At 48.7% G+C, this 17,225-nt stretch overlaps 7 protein-coding genes across 7 annotated transcripts; 3 read left to right on the forward strand and 4 right to left on the reverse strand.

Annotated features, from left to right (window-relative positions):
- Positions 1 to 100: 100 nt before the first annotated feature.
- Positions 101 to 1,656, reverse strand: BO83DRAFT_411031 (putative cyclin-dependent protein kinase complex component). The gene is made up of 2 exons (XM_025534271.1): positions 1,561 to 1,656; positions 101 to 1,507 (listed from the first exon to the last, which is right to left on the reverse strand). The coding sequence occupies exon 2, from the start codon at positions 1,265 to 1,267 to the stop codon at positions 518 to 520; it is 750 nt and encodes a 249-aa protein (XP_025384410.1). The 5' UTR covers positions 1,268 to 1,507; positions 1,561 to 1,656; the 3' UTR covers positions 101 to 517.
- A 438-nt stretch (positions 1,657 to 2,094) lies between these two features.
- On the reverse strand, positions 2,095 to 5,347 carry BO83DRAFT_402113 (hydrogen/calcium exchanger domain-containing protein; the record flags this gene model as incomplete). Its single annotated transcript, XM_025533508.1, has 6 exons — positions 2,095 to 2,727; positions 2,781 to 3,258; positions 3,347 to 3,841; positions 4,187 to 4,480; positions 4,534 to 4,830; positions 4,887 to 5,347. 6 exons carry the CDS (start codon positions 5,345 to 5,347, stop codon positions 2,095 to 2,097), a joined length of 2,658 nt encoding a protein of 885 aa, XP_025384411.1.
- Positions 5,348 to 8,466: 3,119 nt separating this feature from the next.
- Positions 8,467 to 10,365, forward strand: BO83DRAFT_368420 (cystathionine beta-synthase CYS4; the record flags this gene model as incomplete). The annotated part of the gene is made up of 4 exons (XM_025529824.1): positions 8,467 to 8,726; positions 8,803 to 8,837; positions 8,903 to 9,579; positions 9,635 to 10,365. 4 exons carry the CDS (start codon positions 8,467 to 8,469, stop codon positions 10,259 to 10,261), a joined length of 1,599 nt encoding a protein of 532 aa, XP_025384412.1. The 3' UTR covers positions 10,262 to 10,365.
- A 341-nt stretch (positions 10,366 to 10,706) lies between these two features.
- BO83DRAFT_402116 (putative short chain dehydrogenase/reductase) lies at positions 10,707 to 12,103 on the forward strand (the record flags this gene model as incomplete). Its single annotated transcript, XM_025533509.1, has 5 exons — positions 10,707 to 10,784; positions 10,895 to 10,919; positions 11,022 to 11,258; positions 11,354 to 11,976; positions 12,044 to 12,103. The coding sequence occupies 5 exons, from the start codon at positions 10,707 to 10,709 to the stop codon at positions 12,101 to 12,103; spliced, it is 1,023 nt and encodes a 340-aa protein (XP_025384413.1).
- A 254-nt stretch (positions 12,104 to 12,357) lies between these two features.
- BO83DRAFT_321415 (signal recognition particle receptor subunit beta) lies at positions 12,358 to 13,421 on the reverse strand (the record flags this gene model as incomplete). The annotated part of the gene is made up of 2 exons (XM_025527852.1): positions 12,358 to 13,107; positions 13,209 to 13,421. The coding sequence occupies 2 exons, from the start codon at positions 13,419 to 13,421 to the stop codon at positions 12,358 to 12,360; spliced, it is 963 nt and encodes a 320-aa protein (XP_025384414.1).
- A 482-nt stretch (positions 13,422 to 13,903) lies between these two features.
- On the forward strand, positions 13,904 to 15,459 carry BO83DRAFT_381603 (putative beta-1,6-glucan biosynthesis protein (Knh1)). Its single transcript, XM_025532025.1, has 4 exons — positions 13,904 to 14,261; positions 14,328 to 14,428; positions 14,523 to 14,931; positions 15,025 to 15,459. Exons 1-4 carry the CDS (start codon positions 14,046 to 14,048, stop codon positions 15,088 to 15,090), a joined length of 792 nt encoding a protein of 263 aa, XP_025384415.1. The 5' UTR covers positions 13,904 to 14,045; the 3' UTR covers positions 15,091 to 15,459.
- BO83DRAFT_124581 (glutamate 5-kinase) lies at positions 15,243 to 17,183 on the reverse strand. Its single transcript, XM_025526052.1, has 5 exons — positions 17,004 to 17,183; positions 16,742 to 16,929; positions 16,570 to 16,680; positions 16,420 to 16,515; positions 15,243 to 16,358 (listed from the first exon to the last, which is right to left on the reverse strand). The coding sequence occupies exons 1-5, from the start codon at positions 17,038 to 17,040 to the stop codon at positions 15,540 to 15,542; spliced, it is 1,251 nt and encodes a 416-aa protein (XP_025384416.1). The 5' UTR covers positions 17,041 to 17,183; the 3' UTR covers positions 15,243 to 15,539.
- Positions 17,184 to 17,225: the final 42 nt, after the last annotated feature.

The following is a 17,225-nucleotide window of genomic DNA, read 5'->3' on the forward strand; positions in this document are numbered from 1 at the left end:
TTCTTACTATCATACTGTTCGAGAGCCCGGTCCTTAGAGATACAGGTACATCTTGAAGGTAGAGGGCCTAACGTACCCTGAGAACAGAACTTTCGTCCGTCAGTCAGTATAAAAATGAATTGCGCCCGACAGGCATTACTCAGCCCAGCTGTCTAGTTCACTAGTACAAAACACCAGTCGCTAACTGATGGGGCGGTTAGGCAGCCGCATTGTAATACGTGCACACAGATTGTTTCTCCAAAATCGGAAGCAAGAAAAGTCCTTCGATTTGGCGTTCTCATAGTAGATACGCAGTGGAGTATCCCAGAAATAAATGATGCTCAAGTTGAAAGGCCACAGTCCAACCATGTGCCCCACAAATCACCCCGGACCAATTTGCGGAGGACCTTTCCAGAGTCAATCAAGAACTACAAGGCCATCGCCATCCCCAAGGCGCTTGCAGGCCTCTCCAAAGCACATTCGCCTAGTGGGAGATCAAAGTGTCTATGTTCGCTCCACGAACGTATCAAGGCTAATTTCAACGGAGGGGATCCCCGCAACAGCCTATTTGTCGGAGTAATCTTACTTGGTCGACGAGCATATCTGCATCGACTCGTAGTTCGAAATCCGCAAGGAAACAGAAACTGATTTCGAGCCTCGACAGTTCGCGCTCAGTCACACCTCCAACCTTAGCAACGCGGCTATGGGGATAGCTGAGGTCTTCCAAGGACTTCATCGCCACGCGAAGTCCAGCAAGCACCAGACGATGCATATTCTTCCGGCTGACGACTATCACCCGTTCAATAGTCGCCATTTTCATGATGTACATGCTTGTAGCCAGATAAACACCTGTAGACATAGGGCAGAACTTGTGCATACGCAGCAAATACTCCTGCAGCGTGATCGGTGGCTGGCGTTTCGAAGAGAATCGTTTTGACAGCACACTCTGCTGTTTTAGGTGACGACCTGCTTCATCGTAGCTTTCTGTGGAGCGACATAACCCAGTGACCCTTATCGGCGTAGATTCCCCGCTAGATATACTGTCGCTGTGGACCAGGGGCCCGGGGACAGGAACGGCAGCTCCTCGGGAATAACCCACTTCTTCTGCTGACGATTCCACAAGCATTTCAATAGCTGTGCAGAGCAGACCCAGTGCTGCCGTAGGGGAGATCTGGAAGACATCATTTGGGTAGTTGGACCCCAATGTTGATTCATCTTCTTTCGAAGAGCGGATTGTATTAGTTGCCTCCGTAAGGCTCGCAACAGTCGACGGGCTCTCCTTGTTCATCGCGAGACCTTGTACGTTGTCGGGAAACCAAGGGTAATAATGCCACAGATGGCCCTGGACCTACAGGCGGATATTGACTTCCCCGATAGGTATCGCATGGTCGGGACACTGCCCAGCATGTAATTGATGCTGGAATATCTGCACCAGATTCGAGGCGAATCGGCTGCGTAGTCTGAGATAAAAGCCTGTAGCTAGAATTAAACACGGCGGTGCTTAATTTTCCTACTAGGGAGGAAACATCTGTGCGATCTGTCAGTGGGCGGCTATCAGTAAACATTCCTTGGGTTGCTCACTTTACCTATGTGACTGGGGTCGAGATCAGCTCACTAGCCGGTCAGTGGCAGCCGCAGACGACTTTGAAAAAAGCACCAAGAAAGGCCTGCTTGCTGAAACACTATACATAAACGGGGGAAAGGGATTGATTTCCAGGTGTACAGATTAACAGGGTGGAATGTGAAAGGCGAGGAATGGAGTTGGCCGGATATTAGTGCGCCCGATCTCAACCCAACCGTTTCTTTCGTTACCCTATCAAAACAGGCAATCGATTCTGCTTCCATGCAGAGTGTGAAATACTAGCTTCATTAAAACAAAGGAGCTCCGAATTTGCCAGCCAAGCGGCGCAAATACCCAGATACATGCGTCGCTTACGATATTCATGAGCGGTTTGCCTCCTATCAAGCAACTATGGCATTAAGGATATTTCCTAGTACCTACCACACTCCCGCAGTACAAATACGGTGGCGCAATTATCTATAGTGCCTCCAGTAGACGTGGCATTTCAACAGCAGGCGCGCACAGCGTATCTTCATGTTCAGGCCGCTCAGGACTCAATCGTCCACGGCCTTCGAACCCCACATCTCCACAAATTTCTCCTGCCCTCTATCTCTTCTATGAACCACGCTCATGTCGAGTCCCTCAAGCCCCTTCTGAACACTCTTCAAATCGTCTTCGAGATTACAGAGCTTCCTCTGGTGGTCCAGATTTGCAAGTGAGGTCTCGAATTCAGAATCGGCGTGCAAAGAAGTGGAGAGAAGCTGGATCGCCCGGTCTGTCGGGAGTAACTCAGCCATGAGCGGCGAGTCTGCGGCAATACCATGGTCATTTAGGCTCTCAGTCAACTGATATCGTTTCTCCTTTAGATTATCTGCGCATTCACTGGCTTCGTCTGCATGGAGCACCGAATCCAAAGATAATCCTACTCGGCGTAACACTTTCGCTATTGATTGAGAATCATGGAGCCGATTGTCTTTTTGTGCTGAAGTAAAAACCGAAATGGGCTGTACAGAGGAACGTCTCAAAGACTCTCTCCTGTTAACAGGCGGGCTCAAAAAGATATCGCCAATCTCTGATCGGTGCGCAGCAGCGATAGCTTCCAGAGTTCCACAGTAAGACTCCCTGTCCTGCAGGCACTTGACAAGGCCATTTGTAGACGATGTCATCTCCGATACTACGTCCAAAACCTGGACGGTGTCAGTGTGGCATATTGATGGGGAGGGGAAAACCCGTCTCTTACATAGTCCAGCGTTTCATGTGAGGCATTTTGCAGCTCCTCGTGGTGACTGCTTAACTCGCCTATTATAGGTTCGGCGAACTGTTGTTTCGTGGACATCTCAGCTAGTATTTCGATTTCGGGATAGAGGGATTCAAGTTCTTCCTCCAGCGCAGCCAATGGCTCATTTTCAGCGGGTGCTGGCTCAGTTCGCGCTATCATTAGTCCTGCCTGTATCGATTCCAGATATAACCGATCGAGTCGACACCTGATCTCATCGGCAAGGCATTGAGCAAGGGCAGTACATCTCTCCAAAGCTATCTTTGCACTGTTCTCTTCTTGTTGACTCGTTTCTATCCCGGATGCTAGCCTCTCCAGGTTCGCGATCAACCTATCATCTTCCTTGAATCGAGCTGTCAGAGACGAGAGTATCCTCTTGGCGTCTGCTGAAGCTTGCTCAGATACGCCTCTCAACTCTGATTCCAATGCGTGAGCCAAGTCACTGGACTGTGTAATATACTCAGCAAAGCTCTGTGACTGAATCAAGAAAAGGAACCACTACCGCGGCAGCTAGATTTTGTCTTTCTGACGTATGCTTCTGGCGCAATCGTGCATTGTCCCGATTTTGTCTGAGCCCCAGTTCATCATCCGAGGTGATAGATCTGTTTAAGCTCTCGTACTGCGATGCTAGTGTTTTGGTCTGTCTTTGTATTGCAGCCGTGGAGGCGTTTAGTGTTTCAATCGCGCGTCGAAGGTCATCATCCACAAGCGGGCGAGTTGCTTTGAGATTAGGATTGGTGAAAAGGCTCTGCAAGGCACCGGACTCTTCAAGTTTCGAGTACCTAATAGTAACCAAAGCAATTAGTGACTGGGAAAGATCCGTTGTGAAGCGGGATTGGAAATACAGTATGAGCTCCTCTTGCGACAACAGTGTGTCGGTACTGAGATGCTCCGTCAGCCATTTTGCAATCTCAGTACCTTCTTTCCTCTCAACGAGGGCGGACTTGATTTGATCGCGATTAATCGAGAGTTCGCGATCTTTGAGAGCGGAGATAACGGTCGATGATGGGTCCATTGAATGATTGCTGCGGTTGGGTCGTGATGATGGTTTGTCGGCGCTCCGCGCGGAATCTTCTGCTGCCGCCTCAGGACAACCTCAACAAATAATCCACTTCAGCCTCCCTCCCACTTTGGGAAATTGAACTCCATCACACTACGCAACAGCGCTAGATTATGATACTTTCATCATCAAACAGTAATGATCAAATACAGACTCCCAGGTCTACTGAAGGCTTTGTCCATTCACCAATACCTACCTCGTGAGTGAAGGGGAGTTTATAGAATACCCACTACTATCTATACATTACGATATCGGAACTGTTGATACCCCGGTACCCACCCGAGCGGAGTCAGTCCAATTCGTCTCTCACGCCTCAGACTCACCCTCCGCTACAATCTGAGGATAGTACCATGTAGTGACGGCGATAATAACATAGACCAGAACGCAGAGCCCTCCTTCCAAATAGTTGGACTTTCCATCTCGAAGAAAGTTTCCAACAACTAGGATGGACAAAACGAGCAAAACAATCATAAAGATCTCGAAATTCAGACCCATATCCTTGTCAATACCCCAGCCAACAATGACTGCGAGCGGCGCGTTCAACAGCGCAGTCTGGATTGAGGGACCCAGGCAATGAAAGAGTGCAAAATTGATCTGATTGTCCCTGTTTCAGGTCAGCAAGGAAGATTGGGGGCAGTCACCAACGGTTGTAATTACCAAGCTTCATCAATAGCAGTCAAGTGCTCTGCTGCCTTCTCAACAAGTGGCACAAGAATAAGGCCCATAAAATTGTCAGATACACCTCTCTCATTCACAATATCCTCTATTTCCTCCACCAGGAAGACGGCCGACATGCAGACGCATGCGAGAGATATTGCAATAGCCACAAAGCATTCAATCAACGTAAGCTTTGCGCGCTTCATTTCCTGTTCACGATCTTCATCCAGATGCTCATCGAATTCAAGGACTTCGTCGAATATGCTATGATGGCTGTGGAGGTTGTAGAACAGATACCTAGGACATATGAGTAAATAGGAGTTATCGGCGTGTTTTGGGAGACGACAACTTACATGATGAAAGCCACTAGGAGTATGACGGCTGTGGCTCTACTGATAATCAGTGTAGACTGATTCAGTGTTTCTGTCGAGATTGGTACATGTGTATGCGATGCATTGCTTTTTAAAGTCGAATAGAAAGCACTCGGGATCAGAAGGCCGAACCCCGCCACTAGAAGGAGTCCGGAGCCCACTTCGCTGACGGCCTCATGGAATGATTGATCTTCTCGCCCGATGCCTCCAAAGAAGAAGCATAGGCCTAAGCAGAGAAGGAGGTTTGCCAGGATCGAGCCTAGAATGGCGGCTTGGATGACAGGGATCAGATTGCCTCCCTTGTCCTTGTGGATCAAGACCATGAAAAGGACTATTTCCACGACAGAACTGAGAAACGTCTCCAGCAGGACGCCAAATACTTTGGGCAGCTTTTTGGCTAGCTCGCCGCCCGCAAAGCCAAGCAAGTTCGCTGAAGGTACCATTGCGATATAGTTGAGGGCAAATACCCAAACATGAAGATCCGGTCGAGCGAAGTGAAGTGCAATCGCAGCTGGGACGAAAGGCCAGAGGACGTTCACCAGCATGGAAAGAGTACAGGTACTCCGAAAACAAACGCGCAGGAAGTGAAGTGGGTGGACGCCAGTTCTCCCACTTTCTCCAGCGGTATCGATCCGAAACAGACTATGGTGCCGTCGGTGTCCTTTCTCATTGTGAGTCGGTAGTATTGTACCGCTCTGCGACTTCGAAGCCGATCGCGTAGCATCCGGTGTCCAAATTCCATCATGTTGTGAAGGATTTCCTTTCTGAGAAGATCGTGACCTCCGTCGGCCACCATCCTTGTTGGAGGCCATTGTCTGGGGGAATGCGAAGTTGGTTGACTCGATGATCGGCCAGAATCAAGCTCTTACTGGTCGGACACTGGCTTCTATAAGGTATGTTTGGAGAGCAAGGTAGACAAATCCCTCAACGAAACCAATAGTGAGATAAAGCAAAGCTGGGTTATCCCGGCATACATGCTCTAGTAAGCTCAGGCACACATGGGCATAGTCAGAGGGTGACTTGAGGCCCAAAGCCAAGGATAGACGAAAGAGAACGGGAGTAGAGGACAAGCAAGATAGTGTGCATGGACACCGGAGATTATGTACGGGGGATAATAACTGTGGATCTATAGCATTAGGAGAAAGGTAGAAAAAAACAAAATATGAATAACAGGAGTTTCAGCTGAATATGCTTGGCTTTGCAGATGTGGCAGACGAGTGTCATTGTGTACTATTCCTTTAGTAGAAAGTGAAAGACACGAGGGGAATTTCTGGGGCTGGGACTGTCTGCATGAAGGAAAAGTTAATATGTAGACCAGACCACCTTCAGCGAACATCATTCATATTTTATTTCCCGCTAATCATGATCGCGATTATTCTGGAGATCTTGATCCATGCAAGCAGTGCAACCAAGATTTTACACAGTATGGCATATGGGCAGCATTGTATGCCAGCTTTTGCGGACTGCCATCCTTCGGACTTCTACAGAAACACTGGACGGTATTTCGCTGCACATCACCAGAGTGCATATGCGAAGACAGACACTCAGGAGAATTGGGTCCCTTCAGCTGAGGCGATCCCCGAGTTCCTTAGTTTACCCTTGGGTTGTCCAAGTTCGAAACATTGTGCCCACGCTGTGGTCTTGGCGAGCCTATGAGCATCGGAGTGCGGCCTCTGGATGGAGCCGTGGCGCTTCGGCAGGTGAGCTGTTAAAGGCTCACCCAGGAAAAAAAAAATAAGCTGTCAACAGACCCGTCAGCTGCTGGGTGATTATCATCCCGCTGTAAGCTCCAGAGCATTATTTGCTCCTATTCTGTCGGATATGGCCGGTGTCTCCCGTGTTAGTTATACATAGTATATAGTATGTATTGAGAGAGATCTGCTGTATCCTCTGACAACGCGGTTGTCTCAACCATGCTGGCTTAATGACCTTGGGCTCTGTATCCTAAGGAGTCGTTACTCCAAGGAGGGGCCGGTTCACGCATTGTCGATACCGGATACACAGCCACGATTGACTCGCGTCGAATTCTGCAGCTCGCCTCCTCCAGGGTGGGGACTCACCGAAGGTTGAGAGCAAGCGGTAAACAGGGCCTAGCTTGGGCGGGCTCCCGCAAACTTCCCGGCAGTTGTCTGGCTTTGACAATGTCTCGAGTCGCGACACAGCTTATATCCTCCTTCGAAATCTATAATCGTGCATTCATTTAACACACAACGATATAGATGGTAGTAAACACTAAACCCTTTCTTACTTACAACTATTCAATTGATGTGGATGCAAGTATCAATGGGATGGAGGATGCAGTGGAAGGACTCATCGAGATTTGAAAAAGCAAATATATTGAGAGTAATGTACGTAGTAGTACACGCCGTGTAAGTAGAGTAAAAGAGTGGAACCTAGAACAGACCCCAGCATGGAACCGGAATTGCGACAAAAGGCAAATTAAACAATTAAATAGGACTCCGCCGTCCTGGATCAGGGGCCCAGACAGGACCCGCGGCCCTTAACCCAAGTATCCTAAGTGATGACATTGTTAGTGCCTGCCACACAGCAGTCACTCCGAGTGTCCTCTTTCCTGCTCTCTTACGTACTTACTCTCTATTTCGATCACTGACAGCAAAATAAGAATATAGGCTAATGCAATGCCTATCTTCCACACGGACTTACTGAGGTATTGAGAGAACTTCCCCGCAGATAGAAGACGTCATTTTAATTCGTCAAGTACCTTCTTCGGGACTGGAAGGTATGCTACTGCTGGTTGCAAGGAAAGAATGTCAAAATGCCTTTTAGTATTCCATCACCGATGTTGTATTCAAGGCTTACCCATACACATCTCTATCTACTAAAATAAGTTGACAGGGGTCAGTCCTGCTGATCTGATCTACGTAGATACTCTATATCCAAAGTACAGAAGTAGGGACTTGTCGTCATGTGGTGGCCATTGGAGTACCTTATTTTCTTCCGGGATCTGCTATCTACTACAAGTCTAGAATGTGATTATGGTTCTAGGTAGGTAGATATTCTGTTCATGGTACTTACATGAGGGGGTGTGTTTTCTGATTGGTGGTGCGTGTAAATACCCACCTTGCCTCCACCAAGTTGTGGAAGAAATGGAAGAAGCTAAATTCCATGAGATGAGGGAGATCGCCCGTTATCATAATCCTTCTGTGTCAAGTGAACAATTGCCATCCTCCAAGCCTCTAATGACGACAACTCCTAACTATGACATTATCTCATGTAGCCCAACTAGTTACTAACTTTACATGTCAGACCCATGCAGCGATCACGTGGTGCTTGCGCAGGAATTTCGTGAACTCGAGCGATATGGCGAATGCGGTTGGGTGGCACTGGCACATCGTAAACGGCTACCGTCGGGAGGAGGGGTATACCACCAATCTGTTACGAGATTTTTTGCCTTGCCAAATTTTTTTTTCTTTTTTCTTGTCTCATTTCCTCACTTCTGATGCCCCTAATATAGTCGCACACGGCCCTCAATTGCTCTTCATAACTCCTCTTCTTCACGGTTAACCCAGTTTACGAAAATCAGCTCTCTCCGATACCTACCATGTCCACGAAAACCACCCCGGCCGGTCCTCCGGTGGCCCTTGATACGATTACCCAGAATATCGGCAATACTCCCTTGGTTAAGCTAAACAGGATTCCGCGCAGCTTGGGAATCGAAGCCACCGTCTACGCCAAATGTGAATATTTCAATGCTGGCGGGAGCGTGAAGGATCGCATCGCTTTGCGCATGATTGAAGAAGCGGAACGATCTGGGCGCATAAAGCCTGGCGATACTTTGATCGAACCTACTAGCGGTAACACGTAGGTCCCGCTGCGCAAATCACGCAGATGTTTTCAAAGGGAATGTTCTAATTTGTGTATGATTTCCTATCACTAGTGGTATCGGTCTAGCTCTTGTTGCGGCCGTCAAGGGTTGGTTGATCCAGAATCTCTACATTGGGGATCTTTTCGGCTAATAATCTTCCCGGAGTATGCAGGCTACAAGACTATTATAACTCTGCCTGAAAAAATGTCCGCCGAGAAAGTGTCCGTATTGCGTGCCTTGAATGCTACTATCATCCGTACCCCCAACGAAGCGGCTTTCGACTCCCCGGAATCTCACATTGGCGTGGCAAAGCGCTTAGAGAAAGAGCTTCCCAATGCGCACATTCTGGACCAATATGGGAACGTGAACAATCCCCTTGCCCACGAGTTTGGAACCGCAGAGGAAATCTGGACTCAGACAGAAGGTCGGATTAGTGCGGTTGTCGCCGGTGCTGGCACTGGTGGAACGATTACTGGTATCTCTCGCGGCCTCAAGAAGCACAACCCCGATATCCAAGTCATTGCAGCAGACCCCCATGGATCTATCTTGGCACTTCCTGCTGCGCTGAACGAGGAGCATGTGAACGAGCCTTACAAGGTCGAGGGCATCGGATATGATTTCATCCCCGATGTCTTGGATCGCCAGGCAGTTGACAAGTGGTACAAGACCGCCGACAAAGAGTCGTTCCAATACTCTCGGCGGCTAATCGCCGAGGAAGGTCTTCTTGTTGGTGGAAGCAGTGGAAGTGCGATCTCCGCTTTGGCGCAAGCCGCGAAGGATAACAGATTCAAGAAGGATGATGTGGTTGTCGTCGTCCTGCCCGACAGCATCAGAAGTTATCTTACCAAAGTAAGGCTTCATGTACTCTTAGGCTGTTTTTGACGAGTCCTCTAACCTAGTACAGTTTGCCGATGACGACTGGCTCGCTGCGAATGGTCTTCTGTCATCGACCCCTGAACCCACATCCTTCCCGGCGTTACAGCCACAGGCGAAGAGCGATGCCTTCGCCGGCTCACAGGTCAAGGCCCTGAGACTGAAGCCCATCACAACAGTCCGATCCAACATCCCCTGTGAAATTGCCATTGAAATGATGCGCGACAGAGGTTTCGACCAACTTCCCGTTCTTGCTCCTTCTGGCAAGAAGCTTGTCGGACTGCTTACCCTTGGAAATGTTCTCAGCCGGCTGACCCATGGACGTGCTACCGGGAAGAGCCCGGTTGCTGATGTTATGTTCGATTTCAGCAAGATCCCGGAAATTGTCACCGATCCCAGAGATATGGGGCTTGCCAGCTCGCAGGCCGGCCAGAACGGTAGTGCTAATGCGAAGCCCCATATTAGAGATCGGAAATTTGTGGAGATCACCATGGATACGCCTTTGAGCGTTCTCAACCGATTCCTTGAATGGAACAGCGCGGCAGTTGTTACTGAGCGAGACGACCAAGGTGCCATGAAGCCGGTTGCGGTGGCGACCAAGGTCGATCTCCTCACCTGGATGCTTCACAACGACAACAATGGCACCTCGGGTAACTAAGATTATAATAACCTAGCGACTGCAACTCGGCTTTTCAACCGGTATGCTATGATCTGGAGAGTATCAACTATATCTTCACTTCTTTTTTTTTTTTTTTTTTTTTTGGCGGATGCCCTCCGGCACACAGTTCTCGAGTCATCCAGTCATATAACGAAGGCTGTGCCATGGGCGGTATGGAGTTAATTTGGGACAAAGCTAGATAGTTCAAGTCAAACGAGCAATTAAACACTACCATTAAGTTGGCGCATGTTGACATGTGTGTAGGACTGACGTATATAACAGAGGCCCAGAATGACGTCTCCGGTCCACCGTTCTGTAACTCAAATCACCGGTTTCGATATTAATTAACAATGAATCCCAATTGTACCCCCAAAGGATGGCCAGCAATGGAGCTCCCTCTTAACTATACATCTTCTCTTCCTTTGGATACTACTAGACATTTATAATGACAGGAATATTCACCTATAGAGAATTTTTCTTACGGGACACACCACCGTTGGACGGGAAGGTGGCTTTGGTAACAGTATGTCTACTGTTCGTTTACCGAATTATGTATAAAAGACTTGCAGTATAACCGAGAAATCAAAATATCATAATCCTGCAGAAGGCTATCGCTAACATGACAATTAATAGGGTGGTCACGGAGGCATAGGAAGAGGTAACTAACTCTACTCTACCCTACTAGTCATCGCTGCAATTTCGTCTCTCCTTCCACGCAGAGCCTTGAATCAGCCTTTCTAATTGAATAATGTTATATCAGAGATCACCGCCCAGCTTCTTATTCATAATATAGACAGAGCTTTGGTCCTCGGTCGAAACAGTGACAAATTCCTAGCAGCCAAAGAAGAATGGCAACGTCGTCATATCAACCTAGGCAAGGACGACAAAAGAGTCACTTTCGTCCAATGTGATTTGGGTGATATCTTCGCTGTGAAGGATGCAGCAGTTCAGGTCAGAAGTATAACAGAACGACTAGATATCCTTATTTGCAATGGCGGTACGACACCTTCTTCTATACCACCCCCTTCACTATTATACTACGTATTACGAACTAGCGGCAATCATCGATTGATTCCTAAACACATTCTATAGGCCTTGGTGTCACAACCAATTACGAACGATCACCCCAAGGAGTGGAAATGGTCTTTGCGGCAAACTGCATTGGCCACCAGGAATTGGTCACCCTGCTCCTACCCCTTCTGAAGCGCACAGCAAACCAGCATAGTCAATCCAGAGAAGCCCGGGTTGTTGTCACTAGTTCATCGCTGCACTCGGTATGCCGTACCTTGGACTTTAACCAGCTTACCACGCCTACACGTGTGATGCCTATGCATCCATATATTGATGGCTTCTGGCGGTATTGTCGTTCCAAGTTGGGAAACATTCTCTTTACGAGAGAACTCGCTCGTCGAATTGAGCAAGAAGGCCCCAACGCTAACAATATCTACGTGAATGTTTTCTTCCCTGGGAACATTGTCACAGAGCAATGGAAAGCCTGGGACGAGTATGTAGGAACTACTCTCGGTGCAGTTTTCCGTTATATCTTTTCAATCATTGGGCAAAGTACACAAGACGGCGCCGCCACCGCCGTCTATCTGGCTACAAGTGATCAGATTCGTGTTGATGGTATTCGCGGCCAATACTACATTCCTATTGCCAAGCCAGACGCAACGACTGACATTGGTAATGACCCGGTTCTCGCCCGCGACCTTTGGGTACGTATTCTTACGTTCTGCCCTCTCTGACCCTGCCTCTTCTCCTCGCGTTTCTGATTGCGTACAGGATTGGATAGATACCAAGGTGACAGAGCATCTGGGCCTTCATTGGCAACAAGAGACCTGATAGCAGCTGCTCCGAGATGTATCCGTCCGAATCAATACGGTCATCGAACCTTTTTGGCTGAATTCCAGGTATATCGTGATAGTTAGGGTTCACTTTCTGCTCTTGATGATCGTTCCGGCGCATAGGGCTTATATGGAGTGTCTGGATTGTATGTAGGAGTTATGCAATTTTTCGAGAGATTTCTCGTATCGTTTCGTCCCATCTCTAGGGCCAGTAGCACTGTCACTAGCCCAAGTAATATACGAACATCCAGTTCAGAGGCGTTGGCCAATCCATTCCTCCCACTTTCTGACGCCGGCCCCGAGGTTGCCCTCCTCATCACTCTTGACTGCGCCACCGACAATGTCAACAGTCAAACCAATTTCATCTTCTAGGCCTCGGAAGGTAAACTTGATCCGAGTGTCAGTACTTCCCAGGATATCGTCTTCGCCCTCATCAACTCCAGCGTCAGCGCTAGCATCCATGAGACCTTTGCTCTTGGACTTCCGGATTCTGTCAATCTCAGCCTCCAGCTTTTCACGCACTGACCCTGGAGGTAAGGCAGTGAAAAGGTCTTGCTTGTTGGCCACCACGAGAACGGGGATCTCCGAGGCTGCTTTCGCGGAATTCTTGCCCTTCTTAAGGGCTCGGTTCTGGAGGGCTAATAGCACATCATACAGATATGAAGCTGTATCTCGCAGAGTCTCAGCCTCGACAAGAGCAGCCGTATCGACCATAAAGAGGACTCCGCGCAACTTGGACTTTACATCCTTAGACGTTGACATGGACAGCAATGTCGCAAGTCCCTGGGATCCCCGCAGCTTTCCATGGCCCGGAGTATCCCATACGCGGTACTTGACAGGGTTCTTGGAGATATCCTTCAGGGAGGTGTCATTGACAGAGCGGTAGCGGTTCGAAGCGGTCTGGATGGAGGCGGGAAGGCTGATGGTAGCTACAGTAGACGTTTGCGAGGTATGTGTAAGCCGAGAGTCTTTGGGAGGAACACGTGATGATTTAGTCTCAAGCTATTGTAGACGAAAGAAGACTGTTAGCACAAGGTACAACTTGGGCAGGAGGGGTGGAGAGGGGAATGCACAAAGCAAGGCCAAGTTAAGATTAAACATACCAGGCTTAAGAGAGCGGTCTTGCCAGCCCCACTGGGACCAAGGAGTAGGAAATTGCTGGAGGGTGGAGAAGCAACTGTTCGGTAGAAGATCAGGTGCAGCAGAATGGGTAGCCCAAATGCAATGAAGACTGTGACTGCAATTGCAATGGGGCTACCGTCAAGCAGACTGGTAGCTATTCCCTCAAGGGTCTTCCAGTTCGCATGAGATTGCATCTTTCAGAGATGCTCACGTGAAGCACGGGGGACTGATGCAAAGGGGTTCTTCACTTATCCGGTGAGTAGTGAAAAGGGATTGATTGTGTAGGGCATGAACAGGTCGAGCTCCGCAGTACGTATTCAAGAAGCTACCAATCCGCAAGCGCAGAACTTCTTGTCCCTCGTCTTCCCCAAGTCTGGTTAGGGCAACAATTCTGACGCAGCCAATCAGTAAACCAAAGCCTAGGAGCTGTGATCCTGTCCAGAAATTGGCTGACGTCCAAGTTGTTGCTTGTTGGTTGCTGGAGATTGCAGCGGTGACAACGAAACCAGCAAGCGGGTGGGCCAGACGGATCATGCCACCTTCGGAGCGGGATTCTGGCCGAAGCTGGTGCTTGCCTTGATTCCTTAATGCCTTGATGCCTGGTTCATGGCCCGTGCGTTATAGTTCCCGACTAGGACATACAGGTATATACTTCGGTAGCACAGCAGGCTTCCCAGCATGCCGTTGATTGCAGGGGGTGACGGGAGGGTGTCAACAGACATCTCTGGCCATCTTCCTTCTTTTGATTTACTTGTCCACGCTCGCTTTTTCTGGCATCTGTGTTTCTTTTTCCTCCCCTCTTTCTTGCTCTTCCCATGATGAGACTCGGACGCACAGTAGTATACTTTGCGCTATCGTTTCTCCCAACTGCTTTCGCAGATATCGAGTTCATCGAACCAGCAGCCGGTACGGTCATCAGAGCTGGGGATGTGGTTACTGCTCACTGGAGGGACTCTGGCGCATTACCTCGACTTGCTTCCCTCGTACAGTATGACCTCTATCTTTGTGCAGGCGGAGACACAGCAGGATCCAATGTGCGCGCTCTATCAATGTTCTCGCCCCTGATTCAAACCCTACTAATCCCCAGATCTTCGATACAGGAGAATGTAGCTCTCCTCGTCAAAGACGCGCTCTTTACCAGGGGCAATTCAGTTTCATTCAAGATTGATCCCGAGGTTGGCGGCAATGATGCGAACGCATAGTAAGCCCTCCTGCAATGCTCCCAAGAAACACGACAGAGGGTTCCAATCTTACCTGTCAAAGTCTTTCACTGCTGACGATTGCATCTCGTGCAGCTTTCTTAGGATTGCCGCTTCTGGTCCTGAAACCTCTGTTGTCAACTACTCGGATCGCTTCACCCTCACGAACATGACCGGCTCATTCTCACCGACTGTCCTAAATGGAATTCATTCGGCCATGTACCCTACAGACTCCTTCCCTTCGAGCCTTGAGGATGACAATCACGAAGAACTACGAAAGAGACAGGTGGCTGGGCCCTTCACGATTCCCTATCAGTTGCAGACTGGACCTACAAGATACGCACCCATGGCTAAGAAGCCTGGAAGTACAATTCCGGCGGGAACACCAACACCCCAATATCCAACGAGCGCGTATTCCGTTGCTACAACTTATCTACCTCAGGCTACCGTTCAGATGACACTGTCCGCCTCAGAAACATACTCCGTCGTTAGCATTGAAAATACAGTAAGTATAACGTAGCTGGGTCTTGTCAAAAGCGATTCTGTTTTTCTCTTCTCAAGGTTTGCGAAACTGGGCTAATGGCACTCACTTCCACAGGCTTCTCCTGCACCACATGCTGGAGATACTAAAATGAAGCGGTTTTTCGAAAGATGGAAAGATTGAGACGTATGACGATTCTGGCTTGTAAGGTCTGGACTGTCAATACTTGTTGCTCGATCACTCCATGGCTTCCTCCGTACTTAGTACGCTCCCTGTCCTATGCCTCAATATTCCTACATTTTGATGGCTTGTATGTGGCGTTTCCGGACTGGCAGACTAGAGCTCAGGAATACGAGTTATACCTAACTCCAGGCATTTCCCAGCTATGTATGTTTACACCAAAGTGGTTACTATATTGTTCAACGCTGGCCTCTTGAAGTTTATCGGAATCACTAAGCCTACTACGTATACCATAATGTATGTTCAAATTCTTGGAAAATAAGCAAAGCTCTAGTCTCTTCCATTGTTTAGCCTATACTTTTGTTATATGCAATTCTAATTATATAATTGTCTGTTACTCATCGATCGTTCCTTCTCCTTCTCAAGATAGCAGAATGTTAGAAGCATTGCGTTCAGTGACGTGGACTATCGTTATTTTGTGTGAAAGAGATGTTTTCTCGAAGAGCCACATATTCACTATCTGCATAACCAAGCAGTGACTGAATATGTGTGCTTCTCTGGCCCTTGATGCGGATGATTTCACTGCTGCCGTAATTGACTAGGGCACGCCCAACTTCCTTCGGCTCCTGGCCATGATGAAGGAACTCCCCATTCAAAGCGTCTGGAGAGATCTTCTCTACCACAACCAGGCGCACTGCTTCCTGTTGGCCAAAATGTCCATCCACCCCTAAAACACCTGCCGGAAGCAAGCCAGCCTTTTTTTGGAGAGCACTATAAGCGCCATGATCAATATATAGTGTACCTCGAGGTTTCAGGCCATGAAGAAGCCAGAAAGACCGAGACTGAATCGGAGTTTCCGAGGGAATGAATCGAGTGTGTAGTGGGGGCGGAGTGGGCAAGTCTGGCGAGCCTGAAGACTCTTCGGACCCCAGGTCAAGTTGCTCCATTTGCTGAAGGTATCTGACAATTTCATGAACATTACCCGGTTTGGAGCTTTTGGTGATGATTGTGGTCACGCCCGCACTGGTTCCCAACTTGGCAGCGACGATCTTGGTACTCATGCCTCCTGTCCCTAAAGAGGATCCGGCAGACGAAACATCAGCCTCCAAAGATGAAATATCCGTGACGACCTCGATAGGCTTCGCATCCGGATTGTGGCGTGGGTTAGCCGTGTATAGACAGTCGACATCCGTCATCAAGAAGAGGTAGTCGGCTTTGACCATAGCTGCTGTTATTGCCGACAGTGTGTCGTTGTCACCGAATTTGATTTCCTAGTTAGAGTAAGCTTTTGCTTTGCTTTTTTGCTTCATAGAACAACTAGCCGAAGCATACCGAGACTGCGAGAGTGTCGTTTTCATTGACGATGGGGATCACACCCATGTCAAATAACTGTGCGAAGGTATTTTGAGCGTTGAGATATTGTGTCCTCTGTACCGGTGTCAGATATGAAACGTAACTCCAGGAACCAGAATGAACACTTACATCCGCAATGTCGTTCCTGGTCAACAAGATCTGTGCGACGGGGAGACGGAGATGCGAGAAAAGACCGTCCCAAAGACTCATCAGTCTGCATTGCCCAACCGCTGCCAAAGCCTAAAGTTCATATATCAGCTCCTGGATATCTGGCGATCCGTAGCATTATGTGTCTTATTACCTGTATACGGGGCAAGTGTTTGGGCCTCTCCTCGATATCCATTCTCCGTAGACCGACGCCGACAGCTCCGGATGAAACGAGCACGACATTATGTCCGTCGCGATGAAGTTTGGCGGCAGTTTCCACAATCAAGGTCAATATCGACAGTATAGGCTCATGGGTGTTCTCGTCCACGATGGAACTCGTCCCTGTTTGTAACCACAATGGATGTTAGCGAATCTGTAACAGTAAATGCCCGGGCTTGTAGTTGGATACCCCGCACCTAGCTTGATAACGATCGTGAGAGGTTTGGAAGCCATTGTGAAGTGGAGTTGGAGTTGTTTAATCAGGAATCTTGTTCACAGAATCACCCATCTGATGGCGACACTGGCAATTGGCGGTATCCGACCTCCCTCCCAGACGCGACGATGTCAGACAGGCTGCGCTAGTCTTTGTAGCTCGATCGGGCATCCCATTTGCCGTGTGTGATTTTCCGGGGAATATC

Source organism: Aspergillus eucalypticola (assembly GCF_003184535.1).
Source record: "Aspergillus eucalypticola CBS 122712 chromosome Unknown BO83scaffold_28, whole genome shotgun sequence".
NCBI lineage: Eukaryota > Fungi > Ascomycota > Eurotiomycetes > Eurotiales > Aspergillaceae > Aspergillus > Aspergillus eucalypticola.